At 35.1% G+C, this 19,910-nt stretch overlaps 1 protein-coding gene and 1 long non-coding RNA gene across 5 annotated transcripts in view; one reads left to right on the forward strand and one right to left on the reverse strand.

The window, feature by feature from the left end:
• Positions 1–19,910, reverse strand: part of LOC105261554 (uncharacterized) — a 167,670-nt gene that overhangs the window by 93,924 nt on the left and 53,836 nt on the right. The window lies entirely within an intron of this gene.
• The window catches only part of LOC101887273 (protein sickie), a 157,644-nt gene that overhangs the window by 77,958 nt on the left and 59,776 nt on the right, over positions 1–19,910 (forward strand). For both annotated transcript variants that reach the window (XM_005179373.4, XM_011292547.3), the window contains exon 3: positions 7,972–8,285. In XM_005179373.4, the coding sequence (XP_005179430.2) occupies positions 7,972–8,285 (314 nt within the window). The remainder of the gene's footprint in view (positions 1–7,971; positions 8,286–19,910) is intronic.

The following is a 19,910-nucleotide window of genomic DNA, read 5'->3' on the forward strand; positions in this document are numbered from 1 at the left end:
GCATTAAACCCAATTATATTATTTATTTTGCAACTGAGAAACAATGACGTTCTCCATTTTTAATTGCAGTTATGTTTTATTGCGGCAAGCATAAAGTGACAATAAAATAATAGTCTTTAGTAACCAAATAAAGGTTACCCCTCTTGATCTACATATGAATCACAAATTCTGTCCACAAAAAAGCGCTACATTAAAATGCGACAATCCAAATGTTACGTATATTTGGTAAATAGGTCTCAATCCTAATAACAAAATGGTACAAAAACGCACACTGACCAAGTCAAATGGTTACAAAAATTTCAGGCAATACGTTTTCCTTGGAAATGACTAAAAATTAACTAAATGTACGTTCCTCTGCGAAAAAGAAGCTGTGTAACTTTACAAATTCACAAAGCAAAAAAAAAATGCAAATCTTGTTCAATGTAGCTATAAAATATTAAATATGAGGTTTATAACAAAGAAGAACTGCTGTGAAGTTGCACTAATTTAAAAATAACACCCATGTTCCCGAGTTATTACAGAATAAATCCGCTAATGTGTAAACTTATGCCGTCGTTGTCAAAACAAATTGAAATTAGTTCCATTGTTGAATGTAATTCTCGGCTCTGACGTTACCCGCCCGGAGGCAACTAAATTCAATTACCTGTGCGAAGCGGTAATTATGAAAACTGTGGCAAAAATAATTTATGCAAAATATAAATTAAAAAATTTCCACAAATTAGTTTTGTGATTACACATTCCAATTCCATTACACAATGGAATAGAAAATAAATTTGAAATTTCAAATACACCAACAACATTGTATCTCTACAACAGCCCCATCGAAATTAAATGGCAACTGGTATTTGTAAATAACATTTTAAATTGAGGCGTCCTGCATGAAGGCTGCAATTTAAATGTAAATGAGAGCCTGATATTGTGTCGCAATTATGTTAGACAATGGACTGCTGAAAGCAGGCTTTAAATCCGTATTAAATATTTCGTCATAAAAATGTGAAAGCGCTATCCATCTTGCGGTGGCACAGAGGTGGCACGCACACACATAGAGGTCCTTTAACGTCCTGCTCAATTTAATCTTCATTAAATCAAGTCCAGTACATTATCATTTGTGAAAATCGTTAAATTTAATATTATCGCCCAACTTTATCAATGCCGCCATCATCGATTTTTAACGTGATTGTTTAATTTGTTTTTGTCGTCGATTCAGAAATAAAGCGATGCATTGAATAGCCGCGCTTGAATTCATCCGGGCGCGAAAAAAATATGCCACATAATTCGGTTTATTAAATAAACGCCCTCTGCTGATATGCACATCGGTTGTTGCGGTGTGTCTGTGTGTGTGTTGTGAAGTCAGTTTGGCAAATCAGTTCATTTTATCAGTTAATAGGTTTTATGACGAAGTTAAGCAAAAAACAGAACAAATACTGAAATAAATGTAATTAACCATACAAAAAACGTTAATGAACCCCTGAACGGAACACCAACAGTTTTGTAAAAGGACTAATTGCTTGTATTTTAAATTTGCAACTGTTTAGGAGAAAATCGAAAAAAAAGATTGACTGTCGCATGAAGAACCTAGGTATTTAATATTCATGGGACCGTTAAAGGACAGATGTGTCAATTGTTTTGCTTTTAAATACCTCAATTAAAACTTTTTTCACACCTATCTCCATTTCGTCATTGCTTTCACAAGAACGCGACAGGTTTATGACGTAATCCATTTTACATGTTGATCTCGGCCCATGAGCTGAAGTAAGCAAATATGATTTATACCATTTTTACGAAATTAATGAAAATAAGAAATAAAAACGGTTCAGTTCAGCCAAACTCCAGATGCTAACTTAAAAACAAATTTAGCCACATTTGATCGTCAACATTTCGCAAGTTGGGAGAAATCGGTATTCGGGGATCCTTCGACATAATCAGGAGTCGCTCCATAAATAGTAAATTTTTAGATATTTTTGGAGTGAAATGGTTTTCGAAAGTCATTTCTGGGGTCAAGGGAGTTTTCTGCTTACTTAGGAGACAAACTTACGAAAAGCTCGGTAAAAAAAATATTGAATAGAGCCTAACTGAAATATTTATTTGGGATAGCTAAGAAAGGAAATAACAAACTTAACATACCCCTGAATAGCATGGTGAAGTAAAAAATATAAAATAAACCAACATTTTACAATTTGGACTATTTCATTTTTAAAGCACAAAGCATAGATTGTCATGCGGTATTCCAGAAATGAGGATGCACTGACTAATGTTTCTCACCATTCTAATGCTACCACGGAATAGATTTCCTTAAAAACGTTGAGGTACCTTGCACACAAATAATCTTCTCTTGACAATGGCCTATTCAATTAGGCCCAATAAAAGACATTAAAAACCTAGGGATTTCAATTCAGTAACTTCTGTACTGCTGACTTCTCACAGATATTGTTAGGCACGTTCCATCAGACATTTTACACTTTCCACACCTTTCTGATTTTGTTGAGAGAATGCCATTGAAAAGCAGAATAAACAAAAATCTATGCCACATCAGCTTCGTGTGGAAGAACCAGCAATTGAATACAAATAAAATCAGAAGACGAAGGCGTGCAGTGCAATGCAGGAAGCACATCTCCTGGAACAAATACAGGGCTTATTTTAAATAGTTATGGGCAGACGGACAAGTTACTTCCTCTGCACAAATGATGACTAACTAAGTCTGACAGACTGCCGATGTTGGTTTGTTTAACAAACGCCATTCTAAGTTGCATACGCCTATGTCGGCTACCCACATCAGAACGAAGAGACTTGCAGCAACACCCATGAATCCTAAGGCGAGAGAACCAACGATGCCACACATCGGTTGGATGAAAGAAAAGAGGAAAATGGATTCAACAAAAATTGTATGAATACAAATAAATTGCCATAAAACCAAATGAGATTGTGCATCGGTGTAAGGGTACGGCGCTAAAATAAACCTAATACAGAGAACAACACGTGTATCCTTGATAGGCGTTGCAGTTGAACACTTTTTCAGAGAAATATTCCTTCAATTTTAGTTAAGAGTGCATAGAGGAGTAGTTCGAATCATTGGTGCTAATAAATATATGTAGTTACAATTTATTTTTATAAAAAAAAAAAATATATCATTTCTGGAGACAATTTGCAGGAACATAAAACAACAAATGCCAGCAAATATTAACATTTTATTGCAGTTGAAAGACTTTTTGCTTCTTAAAAAATGATGTTCATTATTTTTACTTCAAGGATTTAATGGGTAGATAAGGCTAAGTACTGAGTCTCAGTCATACCTAGAATTAATCGTTTTTAAAATTCAAAATAACACAGAGCAATAAAATCAACGTTTTTCACAGTTTTAATTAAAATTCCAAAGGCCACAATGCAATGTCTATCCGCACTCAGTACTTTTGCAGTGATACCAAAACATACAACTGGAATGGAATGAATCCAGATACAAATATAAGCATACGTATATATCTGCTTGACTCTTTCATAATTCTCTCACAAACATTCAGTCGCACACACCACAAAGTCTAGATGAACAATTCTATAAGGGCTGCAATTTTTTGCCAATTTCCAAAGGAAGCGATAAAGATAGCGCCGAAATGCAATTTAAAGAAAGTGTTAATAGAATTTTGCCATATTGCCGAAACGCCAGCCACAATCAAGCTGCACTAAAACTAGTCATGTGTGGGAAATCCCGCCTCTTAGCATGTGTGTGTCAGTGTGTGTATGTATGCTGACAAAGTAAATGAAAAATCCCAAGAAAAAAAAAAAAGAAATCCCACATGTCCGACCACAAGAAGTTATCAATAGTCCTGAGGATGAAATGAGGAACGTTCATACTTAACCAACCACTGCAAGTGCTAGGGTAAAACTAGTGGGATGGTTTGTAATAGCAGTGGATTAATATTGTGAAATGGAGGCACACTTATATCCCTCTCAAGGAAGTTCATTTCGACAATTGAAGGAATTCTTTGAAGAAAAGAAACCAAACTTTCCCTTCTGCGAAAGCATTTAACAGTTAAAAAGTCAAGAGCGCTTATATTGTAGAAGCAGAAGGCACAGGCAAATATGACGGCAGCACATCCTCATGCTCTCATGTCCATGTAATTGAAATGCAGTAATATATCACAGAGCGGGAGTTCGAGCTTTCTTACAACAAGGATCGGTTGTATATTTCAGCATTCGTACGCCCACGAAAAAAGATGTGTATCGAATCGAAGATCATTTTAAAATTAGTTCTTCGACATAGGTTTACACTTATTATTAAAGAAGGCTTAGAAATACTTCATGTGTCGAAACCTGAGATTGGTTCTATGAAATGATTACATTTATTTCAATTTCAAGTTGCATTTGTTTGATTTCGTTTAGAGGATTGACAGGGTTGACATAACGTAATTCGTTATAACTCCGAATATGTTTGGCCGTACTCAGTTAGTCGATTTAGCAAAGTCTGCCAATCTGTTTACTGTCTCGAAGAGGGAGTATTGGCCTTGCTGCGTTAACTACGTTTGAATGCAACATAAATTCGAAAATATTCAATCGAATAATGTGTTGTTCTCGATTAAAAATTTCTATCTAAACCTGAGACTTAAATTGACGTCTATTGTCCTAGGATTTCCACTTCTAATGCGCCCCAATGACATTTACATTTCTTCACGATTAAACATAATTTTTTTAGGCCAGGCATCAAATTTCTCCAACTTCGTTTTTGGCCCAGAGCGCAGCATTTAGCAAACGCATTACGACCAAGATAGCAGCCAGCCGTAGCCACTGTAACCCAATTTTGGTTAGAAAACATAAACGCTAACCTAATCTTTGAGTTGAATCTCCTTGCTTAGTTTGTTATTAGAGTACGGCATGCTGTTGTCGTCATGAGCAACACCAACAACAACTACAATACACTTTTGATAGTGGACGAAAATTGCTTTTGGTCCCTGGTCGCGAACTCCGGTAACCATTCAGTCTCTCCATTTGGAAAATGGAAATGGAAAATGTTAAATTGTCGTTGATTGTAATGTCGATTAAGCGATAAATTTCAGACGAGTCCGAAAGGAAACAGAGTCGGATGACCAGCGTACACTCAATCCAATGCAATTGTAATGCAATAATCCCCAAAAGAAGCAACAACGACCAGCCGCAACAAAAGAAACTCACGAGGTCGCGAAGAGGAGAGGACGTTCCATTATGAAAAGTTTCGTTTCGAATCGAATATGGAAATGTAACCAAGAATCAAAAACAAATCGAGTGCAGATAAACATTGGCAACAAAGAGAAGACGAAGAAGAAGAAGGAAATGATGCAAACCCAATAACGAATTTGGTTACAGAGGCGAAAGGAAAGGATGGAGGAAACCACATTGAAACATCTTTCAAGCATACATATGCTTGGCTCATCGATGCCACATATGCGTCCTCAATAGACCATCATTTAAACAATACCAATTCAATATGATATGCCTAGGCAAGTTGCAGCACCAACGTGTAACAGACACGTCATTCTTCGAGACAGCCTCCGACAGCAGCAGCGCGAAGTAAAACCACCAAATGTTGCAATACAACTATGATGCAACAGTGGCAAGAGCAGCAACGAAGAACAATCAAGATAGCCTCAGATCAGACAGACCAAAAACACGGGAGCAGACAACAACTAGCAGCGTGGTACAACAACACCAATCTGTTTAAAACAATATTTATGATATTTAAATGAATTTAATATCGAACAGCAGCCGAAGCGCCATACACAACCGACAACAACAGCAATGACGACTTCAATTAAACACAGTGTAAACCGTGTAATACGACATTCGTGCAAATGTAGTCAATACCGTTAAAAGTGAAATGACTTGAAATCGCCCAGCACATGACATGTGCGCATTTCGCTATTCAGTTCATCGCTCAATCATTTCCCTGACTGCTGTTGTCATCTAATAGCTGTCATTGTTATTTCTGATAACTTTTTGCGATATGCTGCAGAAAAGTCTTTCCCACTCTTACAGTAATTTTGGTTTACCTGCATATTTTCATATATGCACTTATCTGCATTTCACGACGTTTTTAGTACAACAGAGACATAAAATAAAATAAGAGATTTGCTGAAGAATAATTTTTCATGTACAACAAAAAAAAGAAAAAAATAATATTAAAACTATTCTCTTCCCCTCTGTTTTGAAACGGTTATATATTACTTAACCTTTAACTGCCGAGGTGACATTTTAGAACGTATTTTATGACGTGGTGGTAAATCTAGCACTCTTAATTTACAGAAAAAAATATTTAAAAATATTGTTTAATAATTATTTGTTTTATAAAACATTTTTTTCATTTGAGCAAAACTGGCACTTTTATTCATCGTAACAAAAGAGAGAATTTCCAGAAAATGTGAAGACCGGGTAACATTACCTACCACCTCGTTAGTAAAAGTCAAATGTGTGCAAAATTTTAGCCTTCTATCTCAATTCGTTCGAAAGATTGCGTGAATGCAACAGACAGGCAGACGGACATCGCTAAATCGACTTAGAACTTTACGCTGATCAAGAATATATATATTTTGTTGGGTACCCTCCATAGAATGGTGGAGGGTATAAAAATGAAGATGCATTTATTGCTCTGTATGTTGCTCTGGTATACCCGCCAAGTTCATATATTTTGGGGGCTATATATGTTGCTTCCAGTAAAACCTTTTCCGATTTTTTGACTACATATTTCTGCTTTTAATTTGTGGAGTAGCTTTGAAAGTAAGAAACGCATGATTAAATTAGCCAATTATTTGCCATATATAAACAACCACTTCCAATTTACCAGCATATCAAAAAGTGATGCATTTAATAATTCTGAAGCCATTTCAATTCTGAATCCGGCACCTTTTAAACACTTCTAGGAGGAGTATATCTATTTCTAGCCATTAACTGTTGTTTTTCCAATGCCGTCGTTGATAAAAGTTGGTAATTGAAAATGAAAAAAAAAAAAACTTGTTACATTTTTCTCTTTCACGGTTTCTTAGACAATTTAACGCTATTTTTTGTTTTTGTGGCGATTATCTTGGAAACTTTGCCGTTTCTAGAAAAGAACTACATGGCTTCTTTAATTATTTATACTCATGTTTGCTGCCTCGTCGTCGTTCTTGTCTGACAAAAAAAACTTTATTTTTTTTTTAATTGTTGCATTGTGTGATTTTGATTGATCACCTTGGACACCTAAAAACTAAAATGAAAACACAACTTTTGTGGGAAGAAGAAGAGTGATTACAAAAAATATATAAGAGCGTAGAAATGAAAAAATATATATTTAAACGACACTAACTTTTAATTAATTACAGCAAGATTAAATATCTGAAGAATGCAGTAATGCCAAAAAACAGAAGAGCTCTTCAGATATCCCCAAATTATTTTTAACGAAGGGTTTTGAAAAAAATATCAGTATTAAATTATTTTTTATAAATTCTTTGCCTATGTATGGCTGGCCTTTGACATTGGATATGAACTGTGGTGGAAACACATACATACATGGTACAATTAAATCAAGGAAGGGGCTATGATACCATATGATTTTAATTCTTTTTTTATTTTTTTGGCTTAATATGTCAACTTCATTTGTTTATGTGTGTATATTTTTTCAATAATAAAAACAAATTCAGAAAATATTCAAATTGGGTTGTTTTCAAAATGCTTATTGCAATGTATGCATCGACAACATCTAAAGTATTTGTAGCGAAATAATAGTTAACAGACATATAGAACATGATTTCGAAAAGAAATTGCGACATTTCATTATAATTGGCGATAGTTGGTGGGAGAAACTTTTAGCTTTTAAAACGATGTTCCCCATCAACGAGAAACACAGCTAACACAAATAGCAGTATTTGTCATTTCCATCAGTATTTTATTGTTGCATCTCCATCTATTGAATTACTTGGAATACGCCATGTCCCATATTTTTTATACATTTGCCTCTTCTTTATTTATTTTCAGTACGACAACGTCAATTCTTGTCTCAACGTCTTACGCTCCCAAACGGTTTCTGGCCTCGATAACATTACCACCAGTGACATTTGCTGTGGCCGATTGAAAGCTGTTCTGGCATTGTTTTTTGCTTTAAGCCGATTCAAACAACAATCGAAGCAGGGGAAGCCAAACACAACGTCTGGTTTATCGATAAAAGCCGATATCCATCAGCAACCGAATACAACAACCACAACACAGTGCGCGGAGAAGACCACATCGTCGGCGAATTCAACTTCCACCATTCAAAATATCCAAAACGGCAATGACAGCATGGTGAATAGGTAAGTGTCTGCAATAGAATATGTGTGTCTCGAATAAAGCGGATGACTCGAAAACTAACAGATGACACAAGGTTATTGGCTCAACTTATTGGAAAACAGGGTGGTATTGCTCGCGGAAAAAATGACAAATTATTCTTACGAAGTGTGAGATATACTTGAACCAGCATTTATTTTCACCTTTTAAAATGTAAACGATTTTAAGGATGAATGAAGTGAAATCGGTACAATTGTAAAGGTGTGAGTACGAGAGGGCTGCAATGAGTATTGCTTGAGTTAGGCTTGATCGCACTTAGTGGACATACAATCAAACTCAATCAGTTGGTCAGATGTGACATATTTATTGAAGTCGCTCAGGCGAAACGAAAAAGTTGTGAGCAAACAGGAATTGATCAAAGCTCTGTGTTCCCAATCAAATAGCTCACATGAGTGATTTGTTTACGAACTAATGTTGCATTGTTCATAACGGGGCGATCATCTATGGTGAGTGTGATCGATTTGATTCATCCTAGTTAAGTGAGTGATTTGATTTGATTACAACATAAATGATCGAATCTGAGCGAAATCATGTTTGTTATTTTACTATTTATTTGGGTTTTTGGTATATCAGACTTCAGTGACTTATTTCCAAAAAAACAAAATCATTATTTTTAATAATTAATAAAAAAAAGAAATCACATCAATGATATTTAATAAACAAAAAATGTTAAAACATTCTTTTTTATTTCACAAATATTGTTCAAGATATTTCAAACAAAACTTCGACATTTTCGTTTACCTACACACTGTGTAGTTTCTACTGGCAACACTTTCGGTAGCCCTATCACAATGTCCTTTCATTTCAAATATTATAAAAGTCAAAATAAATTGCCCTAACTTGATTGAATGGTTGACAAATAATAATGCTGAGCGAACACGATTGAAAAAAAAACACAGTTGTGATTGCTACTTTGCTGAAAACATCAGACGCTCTCGAACACTCATGTTTGATTGATGTTTGTGTGAAGTGGTTCAAACTGAATGTTCGATTCGATCCAATGCGAAAACGATCATTTCATTCAGATCAAAACAAATGACTGCATCAAGAAAAATCATGTAAGAAACCGAGTATGATTGAATTTTTTCATACTCGTTGCAACCTTCTGGTGAGTAGAAAAGGAGCTTGAAGTATTCGCATGGCATATTTTGTGACATTTAAAGAATGCCAGAGCCGCACTTGAATCCTGCCGTCGTTTCCCATTATAATTTGACATTAATATGGCTAGCCATGATGACACGCTGCTTATGTATCCTCATCTTAAGGCTGCTATACAACATATACCACTTGGATCCAAATCAATCCAAAAAGTGGCAGTACGCTTAAAAAAGGCTTAGAACTTGCAATTTCTTTCAGGAAAGAATGTTAAATAAGAATTATCCAGTATCATATGCTAATACTAAATAATAAATAATAATTAAATCATTTTGGGAGCATTTTTGCATTTATCGATTAATTGTTACTACGTTCTACCGTCCTTAGATTATTTCTAATTACACGTTCACAAATGAACTGTTATCTCTTTCAAATATACACGATAACAACTATATCCAATATGTTTTTCTTCACCTTGTCCCACTCACTGCGGTAACAAGTGAAGGTATCATACGGAACGCGGGAGCGCACTCTTTACTCGAACGCAAGCCCAGCTCTAATCGAATCACTTAAATGGAAATACCATGAAATCAAACCAAATTGTTTCACTTTATCAAATCAACATTTAATGTAATTTATCAGAATGTTTACCGGATGTTTCCAAACACATTTTCCTGCATAAAAAACCAAACATCTATGGAAACATTTTCGCCAAAAGCGAATTTCACGGGGAGTGAGGTGTGTTGGTGGCCGTATTGCGAATATTCTCCTTTTTCCACACAAAAACAAAAAACTTACTTTGTCATCCCGAACAAATAAACCTTCAAGAGAAAACATACATCTTGTTGCTGGAATTAGAAAACTTGTATAACACGGCCAAGTATAGACAGAACAGAACCCACCCTTGTCCGTAAACAATAAGCCCCCCTCTGACTCCAATTTCAGTGCTCCACCATCCAATATGGTCGTGGCATGGAAACAAGTAAATGTAAATATACTCCTTGAAAATCCCAAAAGATAGGAACAGGAAGTTGTTGTTACGGTTTTCAACATTCGAAGCATTTGTCACCCATAGAGACGCTATGTATGTGTGTGTGTGTAAGTTGTGGAGGAAGGTCGCTGAAGGTGGGGAAATTGCGACGCACAGAGTACTTGAATAGGTCGTTAAAAACAGAAACGTTTAACTTTCATTTTTCACTATTACGAATTTAGGAGTTTTATGCATCTTTCTTTTATCCTCGCTAGAAATCTGAAGGACGAAGTTTTCTTGGTTGGCATCAACAATTTATTGAGGGAAGGAGCATCACAGGGTTTGTACGAGAATGCCATGTGAGAGACGGGGGATGTACTCAACAGCAGCGTTGTCAGTGTTGACGACGTTCGTTTGTCTTCTTGTTTAGGGAGGGACACGGCGTCCTGAACACATGGCACTGAAGTATAAGTCATATTTTTAGATTGGTCTATTTCAATTTCACAATATGAACGAAAATGAAGGTTTGCGGGTTCTTCGGGCCTTTACCACTCTTTGGAAATTGATAAACTAAAGTTGAAAATTATTAATAGAACATGCAGAGTTTGAACAGATCTAATTACTGCACTTGATTCGCTCTCAATTCGTTGACATGGAAAAACGACACAATTCTCCACACAAAATGTTCATTTATCGAAAAAACTTGTTATGACATTTAAAAATGCAAAATCGGAGAATTTATTAGAATTTTAAGGAATTTCAGAAAAAAAAAAGAAAATCATGAATTAGAAGTATAATGTTGGAATGCATATATACATTCAGGATTTGTTGTTCTACTCTATCTAATCCATGGTACGCATGGGGTCGAATATGCGCACAATTCTAGAAACAAAGAAGCCTACATTTTGAGAATATCTGTACCAATAAAATATTTCGATTTCCAATAGAAACATGCTTTTAACCATGACTTCAGTAAGGTTACAAGCATAAACTTTGCTGTGGTGCTATTCAGCTACAGAATTAACGACAAATTATCGGTAACAGCGAATTTCCATTCTCTCATAATTTCGATAGTTAACGAAATTTGTCAGTGACATAGCGAATACCACAACAAATATTTGCTATTTGTTCGCTAGCAAGAGGTGTGTATTATAAGCAACTGTCTTTGTCTACTAAAACTGGAGTACATTTACAAATTGCTTCAAAAAGTTATTTTCCAGGGTCCTTTCTATATCGCCATCTTTACTTTGTGATCTTTTCCATGCAAGACAGAGGCTAATAAAGGACCAAAAACGAAAGCTGGTCGTTTTTTCTTAGGCCATTGAATTTCTCTGTTTGAAAACATCATCCTCTAAAATTTGTTTGATGTTTGATATCCTTGTTCGTTCATTCGTTCGAGCGCCGTTGTACAGGCATCATAAGGGTGGTTTCTTTTGTTTTCTGTTTTCGGTCCGGACATGGGGGAACGAGCGGAAGTCTGAATTCAGTTTACGTTTGGCTGAATATGACCATGTTTATTATTTTACTAATGTTTTGCCTACATCTCTTCTTTTTTGGAAACATGTTTTGGGGCTGAGTTCAACCACAACAGACACAATAAAGTCAAGGATTGAGATTTTGGTATATCATGATTATTGTGTATAGGTAGGAATGGTTGGTTTGTAGGCTGTTGAATGTCAAATTAAGTTATTCTAAAATATGACGGCTAATACACACATCAAACTGACACACTCCAAATAAGTTTTATTAAAAACACAAAATAACACTTATAATTAATACCATTAGGATGATATTGGAGGGCATATTCTATTCTTGATTTATGCCGAGAATAGAAAAAATCAGTATTTTGTTTCGCATATTTTCCAAGTTTAGCACAAAATTAGGTACTCATGATAATTTAAGCGAAAGCAATAGATCCCCTTGTCTTGGAAATTTTGTTTGGGTGGCCACAAATTTCAATATCAAAGAAGTCAATTAACATAATTTTCATCCGGCGCATGCCCTTCCTAGCCACGGACGTTTACAAACGATTTTTAACATCATGCTCCATTTTAAACTTTGAGGATTTTGTTGATACAGAAACAGAAACAAATTGAATTTGTATTTGGACAAATTAAAGGAACAAAATAGCAGAAGTAATGGATAGAAAGGCAGACTGTGGTACTGAAAACAGTCTAAAGCAAATGGGGGGGCTAAAGAACACACATCAACACAACACAATTCACTGAAGCATAACATTGTAATTGAAATTTCTTATCAATTCCAAGGTTCGGGCTTGTCACTCAATGCGACAATTTGAGACATTTAAAGTTTTATTCCTGACTGCTGTACTGCTTCTTTTGCCTGTTGACTGTCTAGGGATCTAAATTATTAACAAAATGCATTTAAATTAAAAACACGTCCAGCGCCCGGCTGTTCCCCCGTCACTGCATAAGCCATGCTGTACTGTGATATGCTTAGTGTGTGGTTTCCAAGGGGTGGCTAGTATCGCCTATCGCTTTTTCTCCATGCTTTTATAAGCCAAATATTATTACTGCAAACATTTTTAATGTTTTTCGTATGCATTGGAATCCTGTGCTGGCTAAAATGAAATATGTACATTTCATGTGTTTGTGTGTATCTGCGCGAAGCTTTACAAAGCTTAGGTCGCTACAATAGCTCCATAATACCTTGGTACAAGGGTAGTTTTGAAGATTTCTTTCCATCACCCCTTCCCCTGCGGATATTATCTTGTGAGAGATGGTATAAATCCGTTCAAACATCCCCGAGCAACCGGTCTCTGTTGTGACTCGAGAAGGAGGTGGGGCTAATGGCTTGCCTTTTCCACTTGACTAGCTAAAGAGGTTATAATATGAACTTAAACGACGGCTCTTAGACTTTAAATGTACCATCTACTTCAAATTGTATAGCAGCTGAAAAATACTCTTTGTAAAACTTCTTACGAAGAAACGTTTGAAGGAATTTATTTCATGTCTCCGCTCATGTCATCAGCTGGGCTTAATGGTTTTCTTTTCCTTTCCCTGACGCATAGAAGCTAAGCTAGTACAATAAATTGTTAACATCAGTTCCTGAGAATTCCAACGAAGTGAAATAGATGTATATCCTGGGGATCAGTTTTATGCGCATACTTTTTTGCAATTGCAAAAAAATAAGTATATATTCTAGGTGTGTTTGCAAAGTCATTCCCAAGATAAAGACCGATTTTGGGCATATATTTTTTGGAAATGATAATGCTATTTTAGAAACATTTGTAATACTTTGGACTAAGAAAATGTTTCTAAAATGCACTGAATCTCAACAGAGCAAGTTGGAAACGTGCATCATTCTTGAATCAGAAATAGTTTAAAAGAAGCTATTTTATTTGATTCAAAAATTTTGAAATATTCCATATGTGAAACGATTCAATTTGTACCCAATAAACGTCTATGTTTTTATAATAGAGGGAGAAATAATTATTACCATCCAACTACATGTTTCATGCTCCAAATTTTGAAAAATCGTCTGAATTGGGGAAGGAAAATTATGCTCTAAAGCTATTATTTAGAAGTGCACATAAGTTCGGCATGTACCGGTAGTCGGGACATTAAAATTTAAATAAGTAAGAATTGTTGTTATATATCACCCATGAATATAATGCAGTCAGTATCTTTGTGTAGCCCTTTGCTGAGTAAAAGAAATACATTTTAATCTGTGAGGGTCTTCAGCACGACAGCGATAATCCATATTCTTAAGAAATAATTGTGGAGACGTCAGATTCAAAAGACTCGTAACTATGTCAAAATTAATACATTTTAAAAATGAAACATTAAAGAACTTTACAAAAAAAAACACTTTAGAAAAAATTTTATTGTAAATTATTTATAATTTTGTACTTTTTTCTGATATCGCCTTGTGGAACACAAAAAAAAAGGAATTTTCTTAAGGTGGCATGTGGATGAAAAAATGTATGTTAAATGGTATTAATTATTGATAAACAAATAAATTAATTTTAGAGTTTTTATCCCTAATAAGGCACTATTTTATTAAACAACAAATTTAATTAACTATGATTAAAACTTTGTTTATTTCGAATCTGAATAAATTAACTTTGTTATGCCGACTACTGGAACACTTATCCTATAACAATTTTTGTGATTTAAATAAACTTTGTCAAATGATCCACATCGAAAATCCCTTATATAGAAGTACAGACCGCTTCGGGGACGTGCGCTATCAATCAAAAAAAAAAAAAAAACTCATAAAATGTGCGGATATTATTACTCATTTCCCTAGAGAAAGTGACTGACTACTCTGACTGCAGAGTTGAAATGCAGATATTTATGTGTGTGTGTGTGTGATTGCATGTATGTGACGTTGTCAGTCCCACTGTTGTTTACTTTGCATTTTATTCAATATTCCTTCAGTCACTATCATTGTTTACATTAACTGGCTGTCTATGCAAATAGACAGTTTCAATTCGATTTTATTGGTTTAACTGTCGAAAACTAAACTACATATAAAATAGTAGCCGCGGACGGACAACACATGCAGACACATGACCACAAACACAAAATCATAAATAAATCAAAATGAAACATGCTCGAAGCACCAAATGGTAAGCGGAAATTAAAAGCATACAAAAATAATGCCGAATGTGTTCGCCATATTCCGCGCAGAGAGAAAAGCCAGAACTTCGAATTTCATTCGTTGGGTGGATGTTGTAGACGGACGGCCACAATTCGAATTTCATACACATTTTTTTTTTTAGATTGAGTATATTTTTCTTTGCCCTAGAACAATTTTGCGAGATTGTTATTGAAGCATTCGTTTTTTTATTTTTTTGGCTGCGTGCGGAGGAAAAGGGATAATTGCATTTACCAACTAATTAATTCGCATTGTTGTTCGGCGAAGAGCAACAACTGTTCACGGGTGGCTGGTACTGGGGTGGCTAAGTAGTGGTGACTATACGTTTTCAATTATCCTTTACCTGTTTGAAGTTAGGCCAATACTCGGGGGAATTAATTAAAGATGAATGCCCAAACAAATATTATAATTAAAGACTTGAGGATAAATGTGCATATTCACAGCATAAGTACCAAACAAAAATTATAAAAAAAAAACGTATTTAAAAGCCTGAAAATTGAAAAAGGTGGGCGGGCGAAAGATTGTTATTATTATTATTATTATATACTTTTATTTACTAGTATTTTTTTAGAAGTACAGTTGGAAGCCCTCTGACCGATTTGATGGAATTATTAAGTCTTGGTGAAATAAATGTTGTATTTTGAATGAAGAAGATGGGAGTTTTTCATATTTCTTCCCAAAATGTACCTCGTAAACGATGAACAATGGAAGTCGTTGCCATTGTTAAAAAAAACTTTTTTAGTAACTTCAATAATTATTAGAAAACTTTTTTTGATTGCCGTCAAAGCTTTGTTTTCCCTACGACCTGAAACTTTAACCAATGAAAGGGAACGGGGGGAAACAGAACTGTGGAACAATTCAGTTGTGGCCCTTGAAATATTGGAGAAATACGACGGCATTGCCGATGATCGAGTGGTTTATTGTGGCTTTGACAGTTGTAATATTGTTAGCTGAAATAGCAGCAAATTTCCGAAAATAGATTTTGAAAAGTTGTTTGCATGAAACGACTTTAAAGAGGTTTAAGTCACACGCAACCCGAAGTTGAAAGAAATTTAATTGCTTTTCAATGACTTTTTAAGGATTGGGTTGACTCCTTATTTCTTACCAAAAATTTATAATTTTATGTAGTAGTTGATGCGAAGAAAGTAAATTGGAATCTCTGTCCTTCTTAAACCACAGAAAGAATGCAAAACACACATTAAATGCGTAAAAAATTCACACAATCTAGATAATTGTGGGGAGATTTGTTGAAAAATAGACAAGCATGTAATTCTGTTCTTCTGTCCGCTAAAAGAAAAGAAGAAATAATGGCCTGTTTAACAGCTTGGTGGCCGGAAGGAAGCTTTGTGCCATTCAGGGTTATTCCTGCTTCAGACGGTATGAGCAACACATGCTGCATCATATCCACCCAGAGCGTATGTTACATACAGACAAATCTCATATTAAGGAAACGGGTTGGCGTATTTTTATGAAAAAAAATTGAATGGGCTGCAAAAAGGTCTGCAAATTGTCAGAGCACCACCAATATACGAATTATTCATGCTGCACTAAAAGGGTTTCGCAATTTTTTCGTCAGTGATTATTGCTATTAAAATCGTTGGTTGTTTGAAAAAAGGATTGTCTGTAATTACGCCATGTTGTATGTCTGGTTGGCATTTTTGTGTGGGATGACATGCGGAACAAATATGTCTGTTATGACAATATGAAGAGATGGTCATGCTGACAATAAAATCGGTTTTTAACGCCAACGTATTTTTACATTCAAAGCCGACACTTTTAAAAATCCTCAACAAATGTAAAGCCTTTCATGAGACTAAGCATACATCTAATGGGAGTCTCTTTTACTCTAGACATACCCTGTTATAACGAGATGAATAGGGTTCGTTTAGCACAGTTTTCATTTTCGGATCATCAATATCTTCTGGATCTCGCTGCGGCAGGCACAATTTGTATCTAAAAAACCTGTCTGGTGGTTACAATGGCATCAACAAAAGTATATACAAGAAGAACTGATCTGATTTCTTCATTTTAATTAGAGGCCATAAGGGTAGCACAGTGAAATGCTATTTATTAAGGTCAAAATAGAATTGGAATTAATTAGAGCCCAAATATTTTAATTTTCTCAACAAATTAGAAAATGTCAAAGGTAGAAGCCCCCCATTGGCTAATATATGGTTGTGGAAGGATTGCAAACTATGTTGTGACACATTTACTAGTTTTCTATTCCCGAACATTCTTCGTAAACTAGTTCTACCAAAGCAATTTTTCAGTTAGCTCTTTAAAGGAAACATAATATTTGTATATCTCACTCAATATTTTAACTCACACACGCCTAGTTTTTTTTCCAATTGACCACATAAGTAATTTAACGGGTTTGGCTCTCTCTTTGCATAACATTTACTTATATTTCAGGCTGGTCTTTCTTATCTTCACAAATGAAAAGTCATAGAAACAGCTTATCATATTTTTGCATTCCACCTAACAGATTGATACCATTGAATTGACAATTTCCAGTGTGTTCAGTTAGCTATTTTAACTTGTCCAAATTGATGTGGAACGAGTTTAAGAGGAAAATTCATTGCCACATATTCAAAACCAGCGAGGCTACTACGCAAAAACTAGCCTTAAGAAAACACAATGCCGACTGAAAAGAAAAACGCGAAATAATTTCCAAGGCTTAAAAATGGTTGTTTTTGTCTCACAAATATTAAAAAAAAAAACAAAAATAACCAGTAAAGAAAGTCTTAAAGTCGGGCGTGGCCGACTTTATGGTTCCCTACACTTTGCATATTTAGTGTAGCTTCACATAACAAATAAAAGTTTTTATGGGGAATTTGTGAGAATTAAATGATACCAACTACGATTATATTTATAATTTAAAGTCCAAAGGAACAAATATATGAGAGGAATATCCTCCTCTGAATCGATTTCTACTAAATATGATATGTTTCCCCGAATATCGTTACTACGGAGTGCATATTGCGGCCGTGCAGCTGTGGCTGTGCAAATTCAACAAATCGGATGAACAATATATATGGGAGCTGTAGTTATATCTGAGCCGATTTTCACCAAATTTGACATACTTGTTTCTAGCCTCAATTTGATCGTAAGTGCCAAATTCCATCCCATTGGGGCTAATATTAAACGTTTGGTGCACAATAAAAAGCAAATCGGACGAAGATATATATGGGAGCTATATCCAAATCTGAGCCGATCTCGATGAAATTTAGCAAAGTATTTATGAGTTGTATTTTGTATATCGTTGTTGCAGAGTGCATATCACAGCTGCGGAGGACAAAATAACAAATCGGATGAACAATATATATGGAAGTTATAGCTACATCTGAACCGATTTCAATAAAATTTGGCATACTTTTTCAGGCCTAATCTGTTCGTATGTGCAGAATTCCATAATATTTGGGCTAATATTACACGTTTGGTGCACAATAAAAGGCAAATCGGACGAAGATATGTATATGGGAGCTGTATCTAAATTTTGACCGATTATCTCCAAATTCAATAGGGTTCGTCCTTGGGTCAAACAAATTATTTCTGCTAAATGCGACCTGTACTTTGTTTACAAAAATACATGGAAAGACGGACGGACATGCATAAATCGACTCAGAAAGTGATTCTATTCAGATCATCAAGAGGAACTACGGGTATATCTCATTTCCTTTTGCCTGTTACAAACAAATGCACAAAGACATAATACCCTGACCACTTTGTGGTGTAGGGTGTAAAAATCACAAATCAAGTCAATAAATTGAGCTCCAAACATAAATTAAAGTTCAGTAAGCCAGGCGGCTGGCAAATGGTCAACCACACATACATACGTATGTAGAGTACACAAACAACCAAAGGCAATTCAATTAATAACAACTGGTACTTCGCTTGGAAGTGACCGAGAGAAGTAGTCATTGATCCACGAAAGACTAGTGTAAACTTCGTACTTGTTTGAGATGACTGCGTTCGAATTATTTAATTTTGTTAATAGATATCTAAAGCAATGAGTAAACTTTTTTCTACTTCGACCATAACCTTGTTGTCGTTGAGTACAACTACGCGTTACATAGATACCGACTGGTAGCGAGAGCTGGTGCTCAGTAAGTTCGTATGTATGTATATGTGTAATAAAACTATTGAAAATTAAGCAATTATCTCAGACATTATTAGTTTTTTATTATTGTTTGTAGACATTTAACAAGTTATAAATGTCCATTAAACTCTCTAATGGAAGGGCAAACAACGGGGTTCTAAAATATATCTCAGATCAATGAAAGACAAGTAACTATAATGGGCAAGTGTGAAATTATGGTATTTACTATTTATTAATAGGTATTAAATAGTTCTTTGAGAAAAACAAAACAATTTGAACCCAAAACAAGTGAAAAACCAGTTAAGTACAGTCGGGTCGAATTTGAAGGACCCTCTACCACGTGAAAATTAATACTTTTAAAAATATGTCTATAGGTTGATCAAAACGGCTAAAATCATCGGCACGAGATAAATATTTGTCATAGGAGGTGGTAGCTATTGCGAACTCCGGGATGTATCGTTATATGGCGCTATAGCATAATGTGGACCTATTTTACCCTCTACTGACATATACACTGACTTAAAGTAGATATGAGTAAAATTTTATGAACCTACTTCATTCCGTTCGAAATCTGGAGTGATTTCCAAAGACAGATGTATGTGCATGGATTTTATGCTGATCAAAAATTTATTTACGTAGTGGGGTCTAAAATGATAACTTCGGAAAGTTACAAACGGAATAACAACCTAAATAGGCCCTTCATAGTATGGTGGAGGATATAAAAAATTAGCAATTTAAAATCTATGGCTATACAAAATGTGATATTCATCCAGTTTTGCAATCACTTACTATGAACATTTATCC

This window comes from Musca domestica, unplaced genomic scaffold (assembly GCF_030504385.1).
Source record: "Musca domestica strain aabys unplaced genomic scaffold, Musca_domestica.polishedcontigs.V.1.1 32, whole genome shotgun sequence".
Taxonomy (NCBI): Eukaryota; Metazoa; Arthropoda; class Insecta; order Diptera; family Muscidae; genus Musca; species Musca domestica.